The sequence below is a fragment of the Medicago truncatula genome, chromosome 2, assembly GCF_003473485.1.
Source record: "Medicago truncatula cultivar Jemalong A17 chromosome 2, MtrunA17r5.0-ANR, whole genome shotgun sequence".
Taxonomy (NCBI): Eukaryota; Viridiplantae; Streptophyta; class Magnoliopsida; order Fabales; family Fabaceae; genus Medicago; species Medicago truncatula.
In genome coordinates, this window is record NC_053043.1 from 1910814 (window position 1) to 1934858 (window position 24045).

General features: G+C 30.2%; 1 protein-coding gene, 1 long non-coding RNA gene and 1 other non-coding gene across 5 annotated transcripts; 1 reads left to right on the forward strand and 2 right to left on the reverse strand.

The window, feature by feature from the left end:
• The first annotated feature begins 3612 nt into the window (after positions 1–3612).
• On the forward strand, positions 3613–3684 carry TRNAH-GUG (transfer RNA histidin (anticodon GUG)). The gene has a single exon. It is a non-coding gene; the product is annotated as a tRNA-His (tRNA).
• Positions 3685–13761: 10077 nt separating this feature from the next.
• LOC11421172 (proline-rich receptor-like protein kinase PERK2) lies at positions 13762–14040 on the reverse strand. The gene has a single exon (XM_003593208.3). The coding sequence runs from the start codon at positions 14038–14040 to the stop codon at positions 13762–13764; it is 279 nt and encodes a 92-aa protein (XP_003593256.1).
• A 4091-nt stretch (positions 14041–18131) lies between these two features.
• LOC112419082 (uncharacterized) lies at positions 18132–23182 on the reverse strand. 3 transcript variants are annotated; one of them, XR_005644041.1, is made up of 9 exons: positions 22848–23182; positions 22123–22194; positions 21594–21688; positions 21400–21498; positions 20586–20720; positions 19805–20075; positions 19509–19591; positions 18608–18678; positions 18132–18406 (listed from the first exon to the last, which is right to left on the reverse strand). It is a non-coding gene; the product is annotated as an uncharacterized lncRNA (long non-coding RNA). The 3 variants fall into 3 exon arrangements; XR_005644042.1 differs by having other exon boundaries at positions 19509–20075; positions 22127–22194; XR_003009130.2 differs by having other exon boundaries at positions 19509–20075.
• Positions 23183–24045: the final 863 nt, after the last annotated feature.

A 24045-nucleotide genomic window follows, 5' to 3' on the forward strand; every position in this document is an offset into this window, starting at 1 on the left:
AAATAGTCAATGACATTAAATCACTTTATTAATATTGTCATATTAATTTTTCAATATATTTATTTATTGTCATATCAATCTTTATAAGTACTAACTTGTCCACAGATTCATGCTCGACGAATTGTGGGAGTTGTGGTTCTGATTATGAGGATTTAAATCATTTGTTGTTTGAGTGCCGATTTGCTATTCAAGTTTGGAATTTTGCTGGTGTGTGGTATGATGTTCAACATGCTGCCATATCCACATATTTTGCTCTCAATTCCATCTTCCATATGCTTCAGAACCTGCCTCCGAACATTCAACAACGCATTGCAGTAATCTGTTGGAGCTTGTGGAAGCATCGAAACCTCAAGATTCTGGACCTTTTGTTTTAGCTAAAGTGATGCCTTTTGATCGGGTATCTGGTAGGTGTTGGCGAAGTTTTGGGTCTTTATCATGCCATTCAATAGATGCAAGACATGCAATTCGACAACATAGATTTCGAGCTTGATTCTAAAATAACGAGAGATGCTTTCCACTCCTGTATGACATATATCACAGAATTTGGCAATATTATTGATGAGTGAGTGTCGAGAGCAATTTTCCCTTCCTTCACAAACTCTAGGGTCGAGTTTATTAGGCGACAAACGAATATGGCAGCTCATGCCTTAGCAAGAGAAGTCATTTCCTTAACTAGTCCCACTATTTATTATGCATCCCACAATGTACTGAATCTATTATTATTATTATTATTATTATTATTATTAATGAAATGCTATAAGCATCTTTTCTTAAAAAAAAAAAAAAAAAAGTACTAACTTGTCATTTTAATCCCTATACAAAAAGAGTAATGCACAGTTATATACTATTTTAAAATTTAGATACATTGTGAAACTATTGTGACTATTTCTTACACATTTACGGATCAATATGACTATTACTCAGAAACATATATGTACAACTATTGACACCAACTTTTTTTTTCATACTCACGATTTTACTTTTTCTCTTTATTATTTTTATTTTCGTATTCATACTTTTTTTTTGTAAGATTATCACATAAGTTGTGGTACAAATGGTCATTCAGATAACACACTTCTACAAAAAAAATATCATTTGTACAAGTACAGCAAAGATAAAAAAAAAGTTGTACACTTCTTAATTCTATTAAATTGACTATCAATCCCTAAACTATCACCCTTTGATCTCTAAAATCAACTATAATGTCCTTAAATTATACCTGTAATTTGGTCTTTGCGAAAGCATTTAATTCAAGACGAAAGTACTCCTTAATTTAAGAACTTTTTAGTAGATTTTAATAATTTAAAATCAAATTGACTAAAGAATGATAATTTATAGGGTTAATAGGTCTTTACCCCCCTGTAATATAGGGCACTTTTGGTTTTGCCCCCTGTAAAATTTTTTTTTTAGATTCCGTCCTTGTAAAATGAAGATTCTTCAAGATTGCCCCCTGAGCCCTGTGACTCAGCAGAATCTATGATGTGGCGCCTACATGGCTTTTTCTTTTTCTTTTTTATTTTTTTTTGCTTGCCACGTGTAACAAATAGTTTACACGTCATTTTTATTTAAAAAAATTAAAATAAAAAATAAAATTTAAAAAACCAAAAATCATATTTTAAAAAATCTGAAAATTAATTTCCAAAATTTTAAAAAATCTGAAAAAATTCAAACTATTTTTTTAAATCGAAAAAAAATTAAATTTTTTTTCCAAAAATTAAAAAACATTTAGATTTTTTTTTCTGAAATAGAAAATTGTCTTATCTTTTTCGAAATTAAAAAACATTCAGATTTTTTTCGAAATAAAAATGTTTTTTTAATTTTTTCTACAAAGAATGAAAATTCTGGAAAATATTTTAATTTTTAAAAATTTGGATATAAATGTTTTTAAATTCCAACTATTTAATCTGGAAAAAAAAATTGATTTTATTTAAATTTTTAAAATCTTAACTTCAGATATTTTCGAAAATTTTAAATTTAGAAAAAATTCTGATTTGTTTTTGAAATTTTTTATAAAATTCAGTTTTTTTTTTTAAAAATACTTCCTAATTTCAGAAAAAAAAATGATTTTTTTTTTAAATAAAAAATAAATTCGTAAAAATTCAGGAATATATTTTTTTAATTTTTTTCAAAATGCTAACTTAATATATTTCCCATCAATGACAGGAAAACCCATATGGTATACCGTTTCCATTCTCGAACTTAATATATTTTCAAATTTTCCAAAAAATTTATACTAAATTTAAAAAAAAAATCCGAATTAAATTAAAATGATTCAATTTGGAAAAAAAGTATTATCTAATTTTTTTGAATTTGTAAAAAATATTTGAATTTTTTTCTAATTATTTAATTTCAAAAAAGAATTTATAAAATTTCTGGAATAAAGATTTTGAAATATATTTTTTTTTTTATTTTAAAAATTAAATTAAAAAAATCTGAATGTTTTTTCTGATTTTAACAAATATCCGGAACTTAATTTTTTTTAAAAATCTGAATTTTTAAATTTTTTTCGATTTTTTAAAAAGAATTAGGAAGTATTTTAAAAAAAATCTGGAACTTTATTTTAAAAAAAAATTTCAATTTTTTAAATTTTTGAAAAAAAATTTCTATTTTTTTTCTGATTTTTAAATTATTTTTCGTTTTTTAAAAAAAATAGATTTTTTTTAAATTTAAATGACATGTAAATTATTTTTTACACTTGGCATCCAAAAAAAAATGCCATGTAGGTGCCACATCATAGATTCTGCTGAGTCATAGGGCTCAGGGGGCAATCTTGAAGAATCTTCATTTTACAAGGACGGAATCTAAAAATTTTTTTTCACAGGGGGCAAAACCAAAAGTGCCCTATATTACAGGGGGGTAAAGACCTATTAACCCTAATTTATACGCTAAATTGACTGTTTAATCGTTCTCTTTATTTTATTTTTTTTGGTAAAATGACAAAAGAAAAAGAAAAAAGCAAAAAAAAAAAACCCTAAAAACAGGGCTAAGCCTAGGGCATCAAGCCTCAAGACTGACTTCAATTTCGATGGGGAGCATGCCAAAAAAGTCACACCTGATCTTGAAGAGCGCCCAAGCTTGGCCAAGAAATCTACGCAATGGTTGCCCTCTCAAAGCACATGTTGGAAAGAAATGTTACGAATATGCTCCTTTATCCAAAAAATATTCACCAATAAATAGGCGTACACATGCATATGAGGTGATCTGGATCTTGAAGAAGACGGAAGACTTCTAAAGAATATGTTTCGCAAATAACTCGTTGAATAAAGTTGCTGACTATAAAAAAGCCCTTTATTTAATTCGCACTCAATCACGTTTTCTATTTTGATTTTGTAATAATTAAGACTAATTTTAATCCTCACAACTTTTTTATAGTCAATTCATTTTTGAAAAAAAAAAATATCAAATTAGAAATTACATTGGTCTATTTGTTAGTTGAATTGAAGGGTTAATTTATCTTTGTTTTTTAAAATTGATTTGAATAGTTTAGGGAATAGTGATGTAATTTTTTTATTTTTTTTTCTAGTGGCAAAAATAAAATAAAAATAAAAAACGTATAGAGTGTATTTGTAATCTTCTAATTATATAATATATGTTAGCAACCATTGACATGAAGTGGCTGTAGTTTAGTGGTAAGAATTCCACGTTGTGGCCGTGGAGACCTGGGCTCGAATCCCAGCAGCCACACACTTCTCTTTTTTACCTTTTTTATTCATCGCTTGTTATATTCAGTTATGATTAGTATTATTGTTTCCGCATTGCATTTTGATTCTGTTATTTTAATGATAGGTAGATTTGATTGCCACCTGGAAGAAGAAGAAGAAAAAGATGATTGATGATGAAGGAAGGCTTGGGATTCATGGCCAAACTATCTTGGCATCTTCATTTTTGCGTTGGTTGTCGCATATCACTTGGTCATAGCTGACCCCAAATATGAAGCCAATAATTAGATACTATGAAAAAAAGGTAGTAAAGGTACTAGATGGCTCATTCCCCCAATCAAAGGATTAAGGATAGCTAAAACGCAAGTAAATTAATGCTTGTTCCCGGACCAATATTTTACTACAAGAATTCTGGAAATACATGCAGTACATTATGATTTATGCTTAATTTGTCTTCTGTGAAGCATACTTGAACCAAATTATCCATGAGGGTTGGTGGTTCACCGTGGGAAAGGGAGGAAAGATCAGGTGATGAAAGTCGTTCAGCTCGAAGTGTGTATGTCGATGCACCACGGCCACGGGTTATGAAACGTGAGTTTCCTATGATCCAATAGAATTTTGATTTCTTCCTTAAAATTGATTTTGATTTATTCCTATGAAACTTGGACTATATGTGATGAAAGTTTGAAAATTGTGTTTTACATCAAATTTGTTTTATGTAAAAACATCCTAACATGAATGACTTTATTTCAGTCATTTTTAACCAAATTAATTTTATATATTGATTTCATTCACTCATAATTGATAGACACTCAGAAAAGGAACTATCATATTTATGACATTTTCATACACAACAACACCAACTATGTAATGTGTAAAGCATGAAAGGTTGGAATAACACATTTCTGGTTTAAGTGGTAAGAAGTTTAGTTTTCTTTTAACATTAACGTTAAATTTTCTAAAGTAGAAGCATACATCAAAACACACACAGAGAAGGAACAAAGAATACTGGAACCTGAAAATCGAAAGAAGTGCTTTTTAAATCGGTGATGAGAGAGAGAGAAAGAATTTTGAACAACTTCTTGAATCAAATACTCTCTGAATTGGGAAATTGAAGAGGCACCCATTCATTTCTCAACAATGACTTAGAGACCATATTTCCAGGTTCAATTAAATAGTTGAAAAACGTGGAATTGGAAAATTGAAAAGGAAATGAATTATGAAGATTGTTTGTCTTTCCTTTGGTATGGAACTCGAAATGAATGGGTGCATCCGAAGAGAACGGAAAGAGAATTGAATAGACACATTTTTATCTTCCATGTAGCATTGAAATTATAACTAAAATTTTAGACAATTAAGGAAACATTAATTTGATTTATTATAGGCTTAAATATACAATGTCCATGTAATTTGGACGCGTTTTGATTTTCCTTCTTGTAAAAAAAATAATTTAAAAACATCCTACAATTTTTTTTTTTGTTTTAAAAAGGTCCTTGGCCCCACTTTTTTGCTGACATGGGATGACTTTGGCCACGTGGCAGTTGCTGACTGTGCAACTTTTGCAACGTGGGCCTGACGTGACAATCCACGTCATTATAAAATTATTTTTTTAAATCTGAAAATTATTTTTTAAAATTACAAAAACTGAAAATAAATTAAAAAATCATAAAAAAATTCCAATTTTTTTTTTTTAAATATGAAGAAAAAAATTGGAAATTAGTGTTTTTAAAATCTAGAAGTAAAATTTTTGAAAAATAAAATTAAAAATTATATAATCTCAAAATTTATAACTTTTGAAAATATAATTTAATTTTCAGAATTAAAAAAAAATGAATTTTCGAAAATTTAATTTTCAGAATTTTGAAAAAAAAAATTTTTAACTAAAAATCGAAAATTTAATTTTCAGATTTTTTTATGATTTTTAATTTAAAAAAATGAATTTTCAGAATTTTGAAGAAAAAATTAATTTTTAATTTTTTTTATGATTTTTATATTTATTTTCGGATTTTTAATTTAAAAAATGAATTTTTTAGAATTTTGAAAAAAATAAACAAAAATTAATTATGTGGCATGCCACGTGGCAAAAGTTGCACAGTCAGCAACTGCCACGTGGCAAAAGTTGCACAGTCAGCAACTGCCACGTGGCCAAAACCATGCCACTTCAACTGAATTGTGGGGCTAGGGACCTTTTTAAAACAAAAAAAAATATTTACAGGGATGTTTTTAATTATTTTTTTTACAAGGACGAAAATCAAAACGCATTCAAATTATAGAGACAGATTGCATATTTAAGCCTTTATTATATTGTATGAAATATTTTTGTTGATCTACAAGGTTTGAAACCTTCCTGTCAAATCGTTATGGCTGGGAACATTGTTTTTGTCATGTAATATGTAATAGAGTTGTGTTATTTGAACAATCATTTAGATGACAACTTGTATGACAACCATAAATTTACAAAGAAAAAGCGGAATTGACACAAAAATCAAAACAATAGAGAGAGAAAGTAAAAACATAATATAAATATGAGAGATAAAGTTGTCACAAAAATTATTAAAAAATAGTTGTACAAATATTATTTCTCTATGTAATATGTGTTGCCCAAGACACCAAGAAAATGGTTTGTTTGATGAATGTGTTCCTACACACATTCATAAGAAATGCATTGCTACTTATATAATCATTCCTTGTGAGTGGGGTGTAACTATTCCCATGCAACAAAAAACTTGCTAGAAAACTCGATAGCATAGTTAATAATCTCCATCACGATCAAGTCAAGTATTTTATAATGTGTTGTGGGGTGATTTCGATGTATCATTCCTTCCACCAATTCAAGCATACTTTTTCCGACGACACTTTAAATCCAATAGGTTTTTTCAGATGACGCCTTTGTCGTGTCCTTGTTTCGTTGAGTGACGCCGACATTTTTTGTCCCTTTGCCACCGCTTAAGGCTTTTTTCCCTTTACTTTCTCCATGAGAGCATTCCCTTCATTTTGTTTCCCCTTTTGTAGTCGTTGTTTCGTCGATTAGTGTCTCCCCTTTGTTGCCGCTTATTTCCTTTTCCTTTCTCGGCAGAGCCTTTCCTTTCATCTATCTAGAACTTACTAACTTTTTAACAGCTCATGAATAGAAATGGATATATGATTGCTATGTAATACTCCCTCCGTCCCAATTTAACTGAGTTAGTTTAAATTTTCACACAGATTAAAAAAAATGTACTATAAATGAAATAGAGAGAAAAATGGTTTTGAGTGTCTTTTGCAAGTATTAGTGCATTCTTCTTTATCATAAATGTAAAGTAGAATATATTGAATTGGAAGTGGTGAAAATAATATTAATTAGAGTTATAATTGAAAAAAAGTAATTAATGTTGTATTGAAAATTGAAATGGATCAAGATTCCTAGAACAATATTTTTTTACAAATGGTTCAGTTATCACAGAACGGAGGGAGTAGTAATAATGAGAAGTTATATGAGTATTGATTTTGTATTATTACTAGAAAGCAAGGGTGTTCGTGGGGTAGTTTATAATTATTTTAAAGCAAAAAACTACTGAATCCAAAGATAAAATCACATGCATTTTGGTTTGGTTTGGATTACTTATTTAAAAATAACTAATTTGATCTAATTAAATGTCAACTTTGGGACAACCAAACTACAAGTGTAAGAAGTTATACCAATACTAATATTATAAAGACACAAAATCAATTCGTTTTAATATACTAAAATTACTATTACAAAATAACAATGATCGAATTATGTTTGAAATATATGTAATAATAAAAACATATTAAATTAAGCTAATAAGTATTATTAAAAAGAAAACAAATAAATACATAGATTTATGAAATATATCATACTAATAACATAAATTATTAAAATTTAGGTATGCGACATAGTTTTAAAAAAGTGATATGAATAAAAAATTTGTGTGTGTTTTATTTTTTTAGACCTAATTATAGTTTTAATTTAGATCGGTTTAAATATGATCACCTCTACTAATAAGATAATGTGCGTTCACACAAGTATTTTTATTTTTACGCATGTGTGTAAAAAGAAGAAAATACAAAATAATTGATGAATAAAAATGAAAGATCAAATAAATAAATAATTGATGATGTTCCTCATTCACATTCATAGAGGTCGCTTATGAAATCTATAATTTTACCATAAGACAATGGAACATATTATAAAATTTATGCAATTATATAAAAAAATTGTTTGATAGAAAATCGATGAATATAGTACATAAAGGTATGTAAGGGTTAAGTTTACACTAACTTTATACAACTATAACATATATAGTATTCATTCGCATATGAGATGCATGACTTCAAAAGCCGTATCTAATACATGAAGAATGAGGGAGGGAGATAAAATTATGGTGTGATAACATGTAGTTGGTGGTGTTTTAGGTGATTAGCATGCATAACTCCAATAGTGATATTTACTATGATTTTACATGAAAAATATGGTTGATATATGTCGGCGGAGTGGGCCATGTAGTTGATGGTGTTGGTGATTAATATGTACGACTCCAATAATCAAATTTAGTTCAATGAAGGAGAATAATTTACTATTTAATTTAGAAAGATTTATTAATTTTTTTAAAGATATTAATTATGTTTTTATCTTTTTCCTTAATATTAATATATAACACTTAAATTTATAAATTAAAAAGTAAAATTCTCAATTTTAGATTAAGTTCAATAATTTAGTAAAGTATCCATGTTTTAACTCTAATTTTAACAATACTTTGTTGATTTTACTTACTTCGCAGCTATATTTTAAATTTTACCAGTCTCTTTCTCGGTGAACCCTCTTTCTCTTAATAATTTGAGGGATAAGAGGGAACGTTAAATTGCTATACTACTTTCAAAATTTAAATATTATCATCCTAACTTTCAAAAGAATTAACAAAAAGTTAAAGATAAAAAGTTCAAAAAATGAAATATAAACAAAAAATAAAAAATATTCTACGGAAATAACAAAAAAAAAGAATATCAACCATATGAACGAATTAGAGGTAAAAGTATTCAAACTAAATTCCAATCTTAAAGTCTCTTGATCTCTTTAAAATGTCTTAATATTTCTAACTCTTTTTTTTTTTTTTTTAAGGATTAATATTTCTAACTCTCTTTAATCTTTTTTTGACTACTTAATCATCATCAATAAAATAATCTCATTGTACTTGTTCCGTCAATTTTGTTTTTGTGTCATTCTCTATCCATTATAGCAAAAAAAAAAAAAAAAAAATACTTTAATCATTTTTTTTTAATAAAACATTGAGTTTGCCGAGGACTCTTTTTACTATCGGTTTATAAAAAAAGACATTAGTATTGATGTAACTATAGAACTAGTAAACTATTTGATTAAGTCGTTGAAAAAACTGTAAAATTGATTGTACCTTATTTTTTTGATAATGGAAGTTTTTGTCCCATGGTTTTTTATTCTCCAACCTTGAGATGGGTTTTCAAGGCTAAAAATTGTGGCGACCTTATTTACAACTTTGACACTTTTTATTGTTGTTAATGTTGATATGTTCCATCAAGAGTTGTAGCTCAAGTAGCAAAAATGTTAAAATTATTAGGCCGGATGTTATGACCGGGGTTCGAACTCCGATATCTCAATTTGTGTGTGTGAATTTATAATGACTTTGCCATTTTGTCTATCTACCAAAAAAAATGTTGATATGTTCATTTTGTTGATTAGATTAATTCCGCAGGAAAGAAATATCTAACGATTCTGTATATTTGAGAGGAGTTTTCCACATCAAAATTGAGGTGTCCTTATTTATAGCTTTATGAATTGGTATAGTTTGTGTTGGTTGTATCTCGTAATTTTGTAATATTGTTGATAAAAAAAGAGATAATTTAACTATTGGTATATTCCGTTGTAATTAAATAGCCTTTCTTTGATATCTAGCAAAATGATTTTTAAAAAATATTAATTATATAAATAGATTATTAGTGATCTTGTAATAAAAAATGCAAGGATGCAAGCTATGGGTTGAACCACCAGATTCCATGGTTAGCAATTTCATAATCCATCATCTTGTTATATTATTATTACTCACAAAAGAATGAAATTAGAGGTCATAGCATCATACGTGTATTAAGACGTTAGAAGAATTGAGAGAATGAGACATCCCAAGTGTATAATATAGAATAATCAATCACAAACCATAAATTAGTTGCTACATTTTTTTTCTCCATAATACTTGCTACATTTATTTATATATTTATTTTATCATCATTTCTCATGCAACATATGGGTTCCATTATTACATATAACCGGTGCATTGCACCGGTATATAACTAGTATTAATATAAGAAAGTAATCAAACTATATATATATATATATATATATATATATTGCATGCATTCCACGTACTAATTAAACACACACTGTGTAACCTTGTAGAGTACAAAAGTCAAAGGAAGATGAACAAGTGAAAGTGTGTTTAAGGACTGGTGGTGGAAGGTGGTGGGGTGAGGAATGGGAAAATGGTTGAAAATTTGGGGATGGAGGGAATGTTTGGGAATGGAGGACAATCTGGCTTAGGCAGTGGTGGAAATGAAAATGAAGGCAATGGTGGAAAGCCTGGGAAATTTGTTAAAGCTTGTTCAGTAGTACTTGCTTGCAAAAGATTTCTAGCTGCTAGGCTCAAGCTCATGTTTGAGAAGCTTAAAGCAAAAAAGAAAATTATGATGAAGGATTTCTTTGAGGCCATGGTTAAGAATGAAGAGGAATGTTGCAAAATATGCAAATGGGAGATATGGTTTGAAATTGTATGTGAGGCTAAAGGGGAATGTTTGGTAAATATATATAGAGTTAGAGTGAAACTAATTTAGTGAACAAAAAAAAAAGTCTTAGCAATTTTTGTTAGCTCACCTTTGATAAGCACTAATGAGATGGGGTTGTTATTAAGTTTGTAGCCCCCAACTATTCAAATGTAGGATGGTCACTGAAGATATTTACTTTTCGAAGCATTAAATCTTCAGTAATTAAAATCACTATAAATACAAATGTGACTCAACAAATTCTGGTAACCGAATGAGAGAATAAATATTTTGGCGGTTCACTGCGACGGGGGTAAGACACATAGCAATTTTTACAAAAAAAAAGACAGATTTTTCTCGACTTAATTGACTTGTTGGTTTGATCCATGTTATATGTGTAACACCCACGGTTGACGAGGACAAGGGAGTGATCGCCAGTGCACAAGGTACGACAATGAGCGGCTCTCAACAGCTTTTAGAGGAACTGAATCACATCGGAATGAGAGGGATCCTGAGGTTATGTAGGTATGAGACTACATGGTTGAAAGTAGATTTATAAGAATTGTTTGGTACTACCTATATCAACAAGATGCATCTTCTTTTGGTAGCCCATTCCATAAGAACTCCACAGTTAAGCGTGATTGACTTGGAGTACTCTTTGGATGGGTTACCTACCGGGAAGTTTCTCGGTAAGCGTGCGAGTGAGGACAAAACACGTTGAAAAGACTCGTGTTGGTTTGTAGAGTCAGTCGGCAATGCTTAAAGTCGTCTGGGATGTTACAATATGTACTTCGGGTCTTATTTATAAGAAATATTTGAGTCAAAAAAAGTTGATATATCTATTTAAAAAATTAGACTAGATACATCAACTTTTGTTGTTCCAAATATTTCTTATAAATAATAGTCTTGTTTAAATGTGGTTCAGTTTCAAACGGATTCAAATTAAAATCACAAATTTATCAACAATTATTTTTTTGAAAAATCAACAAAACTAAATATTATTAGATGTATTTGAGCATCTTTTTGTGAACATCGTTCGGCTGGTAGATGGATGATGGTTTCTTGATAGTATTTATCGTGTTTGTGGGTATTCCTCTTTGTTTTGAAAGGATCCATGGGTGGATACAACAACTCTTTGTGTTAGATTCAGACGGCTTTATGATTTATCTCAATATAAATTGACGACAGTAGATGAGATGTATTCTTTAGGATGAGGGTTGAGTGGGGAGGTGCGAAGGTGGCGGGGGAGGTTGTTTGCTTGGGAGGGGAAGTTGGTAGGGGAGTGCGTTGAACTGTTATCTTTAGTTGTTTTGCAGGTTAGCGTGGAGGACCGATGGATTTGGAAGATACATTTTCTTCCCATCGTTATATTGTGAGTAGAGCTTATAATATTTTGACAGTGGTGGATCGTGATAATTATTCTGAGAATAGTCCAGCTTTGTGGCTAAAAGCGGTGCCTTTAAAAGTTTCTCTTTTTGCTTGGTGTTTGCTTCTCAACCGTGTGCACAAAGGAGGATAACTTGGTCCATCGTAGGGTTATTTCTAATAATGATCAAATATGTTGTGGAGCTTGTGGCATGAATGAAGATAGCGACCACTTATTTTTTAAATGCGATTTTTATGGTACACTTTGGTCCTTGGTCTCAGGTTGGTTAGGTTTCTCAACAGTTTTTCAAGGTCATTTACGTTATCATATTGTTTAGTAATTTGGTGGCTTGGGAGGGTCGTCCAAACATGTTTGGATGTCTCTTCATATTATTTGGCTAGCGTGTGGATTATTTAAAAAGAGAGGAATAGACATGTCTTTCAACGAAAGAAGGAGCAGCTTCAGTCGTTAAGTGAAAAGGTTAAACTTCTCCCTTTTTAACGGTTGATATCGAAATATGTCATGTTCGATTTTCATTACCAAATTTGGAGGTTTTACTCCATTTTCCGTTGCAGAATTGTTTCTTAGTTTTTTTGTTTACTCTTTTTGATATTGTCCAATGTAATTGTTGATATTTCGTTAAGTTCTCTATCATACCTTGTAGGGGACTTGTTTTTTTTTTGAGGAAATTGTAGGGGAGTTATTGTTCACTTAGTAATAATATATTTCATTTTGCCCTTTAAAATAAAAAAAATATTTAAAAAAATATTAAACCTTAGCGCATTTTTTTTTTTTTGGTAAGAAACCTTAGCGCATGATACATCATATTGTATGAAGTAATATGATATGTCATGGCTATGTATAGAATGAACATATAAAAAAAATTGGTCTATCACCAAACATTTTTTTTTATCTCTTACCGCCGTTAGACTAGATGATCGAACAAATTTGAATATAGTCTAGTCTATCCACACAAAACTTAACTCACCAACTCCATCCTTCTCATTTCATGCTCTTTCAGTTCCCAAACAGTCAAAAAATATAACATTATTCTTCGTCAAAACAAATATAAAATAATATCATTTATTAATTTTTGCTTCATATATGTGTAAAATTTTGAGACATATTTGAGACAAAATATATAAGCTTGTTTATCACGTTATATTTAGTTTTGTTCAAAATGTGTGTGAAATATTGGGATAGATTTTTTTATAAAATATGCAAATTTCATGCATTTTTTTTTTTTTTATGTTAAATTTTTTCCAAAGGTGTTTCAAACTTTGAAACAGAGTTGGGACGATATATAATATAATTTTCTGATTTTTTTTTTTTATGAAATTTATCCTAAATTTGTGCAAAACTTTGAAATAGATTTGAGACAAAATATGTAAGTTTCTTTATCATTTTATATTCGGACCTGTACTCTAAAACAAGTGCAAATATTCAGACAAATTTCGAACCAAATATTTTTTTTCTTACATGGAAAAAGAAAAGAAAAACAAGGAAAGAAACTATTTCCTAAAAAAGGACACAACTGGTAGACAGTAATCAAAACATGATGTGGTAGACAGTTTGGTTAAAAATTCGTATGTGATTGGGTATAGATTGTCACATAAAGCACCAAGATCAATTAATTTAATCTTGTAATAAGTCCACTCAAATTATGTCAAGTTCGAAATGCAAATAATAAAATTTCCGTATAACTTAGCAATAACATAGGAAAATAAGCATGTACGTACATTATGAAATAAAACTTTTATTTATTATCATATAGTGTACCTATTACAACATATCTCCAAGTACATAAAATAATGAAAAAAAGAAAGGGAATATATAACATCCCATGCACGCAAGTCTGAAGAAAAATGAAGGCGATATATGACACACACCCAACAACTAATGAACAATGTATAATATGATAAATATATCTATAAAACACACTTGACATGAACTTCAAGGGTTGGTTTTTGAAGGTGGTGGAGAAAAGAAAGGGAATATTGTCGGCAAAGTGTTTGGAAGTGGTGGAAGAGTGAACTGGGGAATAGATGGCTGAGTAGGTTTTGGCAATGCTGCAGGGATTGTTGGCAAAGGTGGCAGCAATGTTGGTTTTGGAAGTGTAGGTGTAGTTGGATTTGTTGTCTGAAGAAGATTGCGAGCTGCTAGGGTAATGTCCATGTTTGAGAAGGAAATAGCAATGAAAATTGCCAAAATGAAGGAATTATAGGAAGCCATGGCAAAATTAGGGCTTTGTGATGAATGTTTAGTAGATTTTGCTATGAGTTAGTTAACTAGCTTGTGTTGTGTGCATATTCATGGGACTAGTGGAAGGCCTTTTATGGACAAAACCTTTTGAGTGTTTTTCCATGTTGGTTTAGCTAATTAACCTTTCCTTTGGTGGTGGTGGTTGCCGTTGGATACTATAAACATATTAGAGTCTCAAAAGTTGTTGGACATCAAACTTTTTGATTGGTTTTGAAAGAGATGAAAATAGATGATTAATTACTTGTTTGTGGGTTTACAATGTGTTTGGTAATCCAACAATGACATAACTTATGGAAAAATTATATAAGCATGTATTCATATATATATATTGAGAAGCAGTTTCAAACCATAAATAGTTTCACTAAATAAAAAGAAATCTATAAATAGCAGCTGTTAAAAAAAAAACCGTTAAAAATCGTTAATAAGTTTTCATATTAGTTTGCAACTTCATGCTAGTGTGCAATTTTCATATTAATAACTTCACTAGACAACAATGCTATTGCTAGAACAATTCATTCACTTGCTACATTATCAAGATATTTTTGTTTTCAAATCTTAGTGTAACATACTACTAGTACAAACACCGGTTCTTGTCGAATTTAAAAAAAAAAAAAAAATATACACTTTTTATGTAGAGGAAAAAATATATACTACATGTACAAACAGAAATTCATAAAACTTAATCAATAATTTATTTTTTTTCTAAAGCCTAACAAGAAACTCACACACACTAGGTGTTTAAAAGTTAAAATAATGTAGATTTAAATTCGCGCCCTAACATATCAAATGTTTTTGCAGGTTTTTAATAAAAAAGTTAATCGTAAATTTACTATTCATACCTAAAGGAAGGTGCATAACTATGTCTGATTATTTGTAATTAGACCATTGACCCGTGCTAACGCACGGGTCATTTTAAGAAGTTAATATTCACTGTAAAAATAAAACAATGTAGTTCGCTTGAATGTAAAAATTATCGTGAATCAAAGAATAATGTCAATTACCATAGACTTTGTTATTGTTCCATAATTCTAAGACGCAGTTCCTGTTACTTTAACATAACATATAATTTTAAAAGGGAAACTGAAGTTCGTTGACATGCAAATAGTTTCAATAAGTAAGAAAATGAATAGTACACAAAAAAGTCCTACATATTATGGAAAACTTCTATGTAGACCACATTTGATGCAACATTGGTATCATCGTTGTCCTCGTCATTAATCAATAACTTTAAACCACCACTTGAGCAATACGTGTGAGTAGGATATGATGGTTGAGCAATAAAGAACATTACTTATCACGATAAGCACAAAATAGTGGAACAAAATTAGGAATGCCCAACATTTTAGGATAAAGATTAATATGAATAAAATGAAATTAATATTTTTGATGGGACATTTTTTTTTACTTAAGAATTGGCATGTAAATAGGGAGGGCGCAGAACAAATGGATGCACTTGAAGTGGAATAAATTTAGGAAATGCCCAACATTTTAGGATAAAGATAAATACAAATAATATGAAATTAATATTCTTGATGGGGCAGTGTGTTTGACTTAAGAATTGGCTTGTAAATAGGGTTTAGGGGCGCAGAACAAATGATTAGGATAATTGACTCGGGCGAAATGTAGTAGTTACTTGAATGAGAGAAATTGGGATTTTACTTTGTTTCCATCCAAAATATACTTTAGAGATGTTGATGAAATCTCTTAGTTACTTGAATGAGAGAAATTAGGATTAGGATTTTAGTTTGTTTCCACCCAAAACATACTTTAGAGATGTGGATAAATCTCTTACTTATTTGAACGAAAGAAATTAGGATTTTAGTATATTTCCACCCAAAAGATATTTTAGAGATGTGGATGTTATTTCTTAACTACTTGAATGAGAGAAATTAGGCTTCAATTTATTATTGTCACAAAAAAAAAAAAAAAAGGAAGGGCGCATACCCCTTAAAGGAAGAAAAAAATCTGCCATTGGTGGAAAAGGTTTGCAATACATTTTTAAAGGATTCTAATGTTGACTAAAAATTCCCATTTTAAGTTTAACATATTACAAATAAGACAATTAATTATTTGAAAATATGCTCTTTCAGGAATGTTACTAAAATGAAATAATTGTCACCAAAAGGTAGTAATTGTTAGTAATAATGTTACTAAAAGTGTCACCAAAAGGTAGTAATTGTTACTAATAATGTTACCAAAAGCCATGTTACTAAAATGTTTCAGTAACACAGCCATGCTACTAAATTGATTCAGCAACACAAAAACATACACACACATATAAGTTTCCCTTGTTAGCAAAATTCACGTTACTGAATTGTTTGAGCAGCACAAACACAAATATATAAATCAAAAAGCAAAGCAAGCAAGGCTAAATTATTTATGAAATTCAAGGGACATTTGCTAAATTCGAAGACAAAAAAATTAGAAGCTTCCAATACTCTAAGAAACTAAAACTTAAAATTCAAACTGGAAAGGTCTTGCACAATTTATCTAAACATGGACTAATTGTAAATAACATCAAGGTAAATGGTATCATGTGACCCAACCATCGGAGCACCCCCTCTAATCTTCACACCTTCATGGAGCCTGCGAGCTTCCACAAACCTTTTCCAACGCCATCCTATCTTGAAGTGTTCATAAGGAATAGTTGCAAAAGTTAGCTCACACATCCATATGTTACCGCAATCGTCAATAATGTTCACAGTTGTTAAGAGTGTATCAAGCATCTGCGGAACATTGCCGGTGTAAAGTAGAATCTGCAAAATTAGAAATCCATGTAACTTATATCAACTAAACGGAAAAGGAACAAAAAAAGTTAAGGTGGACACGAAAAGTGTATCATACCATGCAACCTTTAGTAACATCATACTCAGTTAATTTTTTTTTCGAAATAAAGAACCATGTCACTGATATTGTGACGATAAGCGAGAAAAGATGTTATTGGGGGGAGATAGTCATCGAAAGTTGCATGCAAATTCATCTTGTCAAGAAGGAAATGCATAGGGGGGTCAAAAATCGGGTAGAGGATACTCTTGTGAAACCTGTCAGTCAACCGTATATCAAATTGTCCGTCACCCACAAAAACCAAGGTAATCCAGGCACCAAGACCGATTCCGTAAAAGTCACGAATCGCTTTCCATCCCTTTGTGAGAAAAAAATACTCCATTTACTTTGTCGAACAAATACTTCAAACTTGTTGGACTTAGGATCAGTCAAGATTACATAGCGTCCAATTTGATCTCCGAAATCACCGCCAAACATGTTTGGCAAGCACACTGCACCCTAAAAAAACAACAAACAAAAACATCACAAACATTGATAAAATAGAATGCAAATAATTAAGAATATGTATATTTCGCAGCAAACACATACAACATCAATGTCATATTCAACGATATATGATCTGTATTTCAGTCTCAGCTTGTTGATTACTTTGTCAAGATCGAAAACAAGGTTTTTCACCAACGGACCTACAAAAGATTGAAAGGGATTGAAAGAATGATTTATACTTTAAACAAGTGAGGAGTAAGTGCAAAAGTTTTGATAATTTATATACACTACAACATTTTCATCTTACGACAACGCCAAAAAAACGTAGCAAAATGTGAAAAAACTGTTGCTGTTGTCTACCAGAACGCTTTTCTGTCTGTGGCAAACTGAGGCGTTGTCTTATCCTTCCAGCACGGTTTTCTTCACAAAGGGTAACGATGTGGGATTAACCGTAGTTTTAGTGTTTAAAAGAAAACGGGTTTCAAAGGTAAAAACAACAACGTTATTTTTCCGTTATGAAGAACAAAAGCGTAGCAATAGGTATCCTTTGGAAACGCTTTTCTAGGGGATGTCGCTATGCCTCTCACCGTTGCTATTGCTGAAACCGTTCTGAAGACCTTTATCTAATTGCCTTTATATAAGTACGCCCAACAGTCAAAAAGTGTTGCAAAACACTTTTTTTTCAAAAAAAAAATTATCTCGTAAATAAATTAAAAAAGAAAATAAAGTCTGAAAAAAGCAATAACATAGATAAAAAAAGAACTTTATTAATATAAAATTGTAATCTCATACTAAATAAATATATTACAGAAAATGAAATAGCTGTCGATCATCATTGATCACAATGAAAGTAACATTTACACAATTACATACGTAATAATATTTTTGGATTTCTAATGAATACCCTTGGAGATAATGACAATTATCATTAATCACATTCAATATAACATCTTCAAAGTGACCACCAATATCCATCAGGAAAACAAAAAAACAAGCACCAAATTTATATATCTTCATCTTGTTCTTTCAAATCTTGAAATTCTTCGTCCATATCATCAATATTCTTCTAGAATAAAATGAAAATGTTCAATAAGTTATGTGTACAAAAATTCCCTTGGACAATACAAATTCCAAACATGGTAATAGCAAATAGAGGCAAAGAACCATACACGGGTAAACTAAAATGTTATATTTGAGCACATAAGATTATTACTTTTCTATATCATAAGAAACTTAAACAGATCAAAACAAAGAGAGAGATGAAAACCTTATTTATTTTTTGCTTTAGATGTATCAACTTGTCGAGCCTCATTGAAGGCTACAAAATTGATGATTAACCTGCCAATAATAATAATAAATCAGTGAGAAAACACAAATGCAACAAAATAATTAAGGCAATATCGGTGAGATAGCACAAATACAGCAATATAGGAAACCAATTGAGATATACAGGACACCGACTTAGATTTTCAATGTAAATCTCTTGACGTTCAGGTGTCACTCCTTTTCCATTTTCATCTAAAAACCAAAGAAACAAGTTATATGTTTATTTTTATGAGGTTTGAAAGGAACTTATGCAGCTTGAGAATAAATTTGAAAGCAGGTAAACAATTTTTAAACAAGTGACTATCCAACACTCAAAATCACCCAACACCCATGTTTGTTCACACACAACATATCAATTCAACTCAACCCATCACAATCAAAAGAATATATCTTATATGTCAAAGTCAGAAAAATATAAAACCAGTATCACAGCAACATAATATATGATAAAAAGAAGTAGCTCAATTAACATATTCATTCCCCCTTATAGCTGCAATTCAAAAAGAATTTGCCACTGAAAAAGAAACATCTCACATACAGTTTAAAAATATATATATATATATTACAATTCTATAGTTTCCAATTAACCAAATTATAAAATATTATTAAAAACCAAGTAAGCAAATGAGAAAAGTCACGACCTCCAAAATTTAGTTATGGAACAAGAACATGTTAGTGCTTCAATTATATGGCATGTTAGCAAGGTACTTAAATTCACTCTAACTATCACATGTTTGTTCTATAATAACAGCACCATAAACTTTTCAAACTAGTATCAATTAGAGATTGCTCCATTGTTTCAAAGATAGTCATAAACTAGTTGTGATAGAGACACGTCACACCTGGCAAGACACACCACAAACTCAACTCTGAATATCCATATACTTCTTGGTAAATTGCACACATCAACAATGAAATGAAGTTCCTATGACATCATAAAAAATTAACACCAATAACTTTGTATTTAAGCTGATCAAAATTTTCATCCGTGAAGAATACTAGCAAATATGTGTATAATATATTATAAAATTCACTAAACTTAATTTGATTTAATTTTAGTTGCAGGCCTTTGAAGTAAAATACACAATTTGTACAAGGGGTGAATACTAAATAATGATTACATAGTTAAGATTTTTACCTGCATGCCACATGTTGGTTTAACATCAAAGCTCGTCAAATACCTTCAAAAGCTTATAAGACATTGAGTGTATATGAGTAGTCCATGAATATGTATTCCACTCTTTTCAAACTTCAAAATTACATGTTCTTTCTTGGCAGGAAAAATATGAAGAGACGTATTAACATCAACTTTTTGTTAATGTTCCTGATGAAGATAAAAACAAAGCTCGTAGAAACAAATACCCGTTGGATGCTCTCATGTGACATTTCCTCAACCAACAAGCATATACCTACGAAGAAGCAATTAAAAAATGAATATGCCAGAATCAAATATCAGAAAACACCATGAATAACACAAATTTTAGCAAACCAATAACCATAAAATACCCAAATCAGAACTTTAACACAAGCAAAATCATTCTAAAAAAAAAAAAAGGCATTAGATCTCATATTAGAAGACAAATGTGAATATTAAGGTTTTCAAAAATGGGGATTTTGGGTTTCTACAAAATCTCTCCCGATATGTGAAGAGGAAAAACGACAACAAGGAAGGAAGGAGATGACGGTGGCTCTCTCACATGACAGCAAAGGAAACGGAAGGATACTATTTTCAACTCCTAAGCATAAGCAAGTATATCTTTTTTAATTCTTTTCAGCAACGTGTAGACTCCATCTACTTTGAATTAATTCTATTGACTTATATATGGTACAAATATCAAACTTATTTGGGCCAGGAAAAAAGAGGAAGAACATAAAATAAGCAATCTACAAGAAAAAAATGAAAGCTGGTTATGTAGTACCCTATGTTTGGAACCTAATTTCTTGTAATCACCAGGATCTAATCCCTTGCAGTCAATCTTCACAAAACGACTTCGTCCAAAAGCATCTCCAGCATCCTTTACAACTTACAAGCATTATGTATACTCCATTTTTGACTGCAACAAGACAGAAGTAAATGAGATGTTTAAATAAAGAAATAAAATCTATAACCAATGTCTTAGAAAATATGAACGAACACCAAAGAAATTGAAATCAACAAAAACTTTGCAGACAATATTCAAATAAGCTTGAAATAAGCTTGGCACCCACCATTTACTCTACTAATCAAGAGTGTGCTAAAACAGTCAACAAATAAGATTGAAATAAGATAACATATTTCCCTAGCAAACAGTATTACTGCTACACCAGCTTCCAACACAAGTTGTCGTTCCTTTATTTGCAATTTTGGAAACTTCTTTCTCTACAATTTATCAAGAATTCTTCCCACTACTAGAAGTCAATTTTTTCTTATTGTTGTTCCTTGGTCCTATTATAAAGTGGATTCCCATCATAATGACTACTGACTGATAAATGCATAAAAATATGTATATCAGGGAAATGCAATTATCTAAAATCTAGAACTAGAATTCTATCTATGACATTCCAAGGTTGATGGGAGCTAAGTCTTAGTGTCATTGGTTACATAAATCTATCCAAAAGCATTTAAAAGTGAAAACTTAAAATAACAAAAATCATCATCATTTTATAATTCAAGCCAATTTTCAATTGCCTCAAAAACAACCTATTACAGTTATACAATCAATGAAAATCAAGAATAAACGAAAAGGAACTGACCCAAAATTTCCATTTCAAATCAGCATTAGCTGCTTGTAGAAACCGACTCTTCTTTTCAAAAATCAAAAACATCTTCACCTACTGAGAGTTGAAAAAACACTGAAATAAACCATCACAAAGTTAGGGATTTGACAAAAAAAAAAACTTCGTAAGAAACAAAAAATTGAAAAGGAAACAAGCTCAGAATAACTCACAAAGGGCTCTTTTAATAGTGATTTTGGTGTTGGTAATGGCGCTCCATCACCGTCGAGGTCGTGTCCTTCTATGTCATAAATACGTTTTTCGGCAACTTCAAAAGAGGCGAGAGAGGAAGAAGAGACCATAAAGGAAGAAGAGAAGAAGATCAAGATTTGTATGTGGATATCAAATATAGCCATAGATCTAACACTAGAATCATCACTAAGTTGTACATAATTGTTTTCACTATTCTTAATCCCAATTTTTCATTGAAATCAAAAGCACCAAATCTAACATTCTCACAAATCAACATCTAACAATGAAAAACATAACATTCTCAAATTTTCAGCATAAAATCCCAACAAAAATAAAATAAATGAATCAAAAAATAGTTATCACGCAACTTATACAAAAAATAGTTATCATGCAATTTACACAAGTTTCTATTGATTTGTCTATTGTTAAGAGATCTAAGACCTCTTTTCTTTTCTAGTAGTCTATCTGTTTCACCATAAAACAAGTAAGTAAATTTTTTTCAAGTAGTACCTACAAGAGTACTTGAACAACATGCTTTTCATTGGTGTGATGAACTCAAAATGCATGCTTAGCTATCTCACTCTGTAAAATCAAAACCCCCAAAAGTTATGAAACTAAAACAGTAAATCAACTGAAACAACACAAATTGGATGAAATAAATTGGATCATTATGTAACTCTACAAGAAATAACCATACATGTATATATCCCTCATCATATCTAACACAACAAGCAAATTTTAAACCAAGAAAAACAAAGCATACTATAAAAAAAAGGAGAAAACTTAGGTACAATTTCTTAGGTGCTTTTCGTATGGTTCTTAACTAAATTCACCATGATTTCCTCGAATCCATAATTTTCTCAAAGTTTGTTATATCCAAAAAAATATGTATTTTTAGTTAAGAACCATACGAAAAACACCTAAGGAATTGTACCTAAGTTTTCTCCTAAAAAAAATACCCAATACCTCAAATTTCTTAGAGAATCTCCTCAAAGTCACAATAAATTTAAGATTTAATGAACAGGAGAAAAACCAAAACCTAACAAAAATAAAAATCTAAGTATGAGTTTTTTTAGAACGAAATAATAGAGATTTTGCGGTTTTTACATATGTGATGTATACATATTGTTGTTTTTGGGGGTTTTAGAACATAAATACAACAATTGTCGAAAATCAGTACAATTGTTGATAACACACCGAGCCAGCAAAAGGGTTTTGAATCAAAGAAGACTTACCGTGATAAGGTCGGGAAGAATACAGAAACATGTGCGAGCAATCAAAAGGGTTTCAAATGGGTTGAGGATTCAAATGGTTTCTGCATGAGTTTCAAAGGGGTTCTGAGATTCGAATTGGTTCGAATCGGTTGAAGCTTTTGAGATTTTCGAATGGGTTGAAGAATTATGATTTTCAGGTGGGTTGAAGATTTCGGAGTTTCGAAAGTTCGCAGAAGATTAAGGGTTCCAACGGATTGAATCTTTTGAGATTTTCGTTTGGCTTATGAGGTTCTAATGGGTTGAGCGTTTGAAGGGAAAGTGAGCTTCTGAGAATAGCTTATGCGTTTGGTTTTGGTTTTTATTGATTAATTGAGTTTTTTTTTTTTTTTGACAAAAATGTTTTTTTCTTTTAAGAGGAAATTGTTTGTTTTTTTTTTTTTTTTTGACTAGAGGGCTGTTGGGTATTTTTTGAGGAAAATTATCTTTCATCAAAAATAGCGCTAATTATTAGTTTTTTAAAATAGTAATTTTTTTTGTTATATTAAAATTTTTTTGTTATAATTTTTAAGAACGGTATTTAACAAAGTAGTTACTCATACTTTTATTAAAAATAATTAAAAATTATACTAGAACGGTTAATACGTGTTGACGAAAATAACAAACAAAAATCTGTTCTCGTTTCTTATACCACAACGCTTTCGAGTTGTTACGAATAAATTGAAAAAATATTATACCCTATTACAACAGAATCAGAAAATCGTTGTTCATGGGACTCTACCAAAACGGTTTTTTTACCTTCCAAAATTTAGGCGTTGTCGTAGGGCCAAAATGTTGTAGTGATAAGTGCAAAAGTTTCAAGTTTCAAGTTGATTACTAGTGAGGGAGTGGTATGACAGCAAAGTCTCAATGTTTCTGGAAGCCATGTTGATTAAGAAATTTCAGTTTAAGAGAAAGGTATGGGTTTTGAAAAGAGATTTCGGTTTTGATAAGTGTTAAATGCAGAAGTTGTTTAAGATCAAGGAGAAAGAGTAGGAAGTTGATAAGGGTTAAACCAGAAAGAAAGAAAGAAAAAAGTACAATTTAGTATGAGATTTATCATGGTTAGGGTTTGGAGAAGGGGAATTAGGAAATATGGTTAGGTTTTGAAGGAGAGAAAAGTGGCTACAATTTTTTAGGTAAAAAATATGGAAAAAGAAAATATGGAAATCAATTAGGTAGG

Coding starts and splice junctions, on each gene's coding strand:
- LOC11421172 (XM_003593208.3), bottom strand. CDS start 14,040: ATGGCTTCCTATAATTCCTTCATTTTGGCAATTTTCATTGCTATTTCC.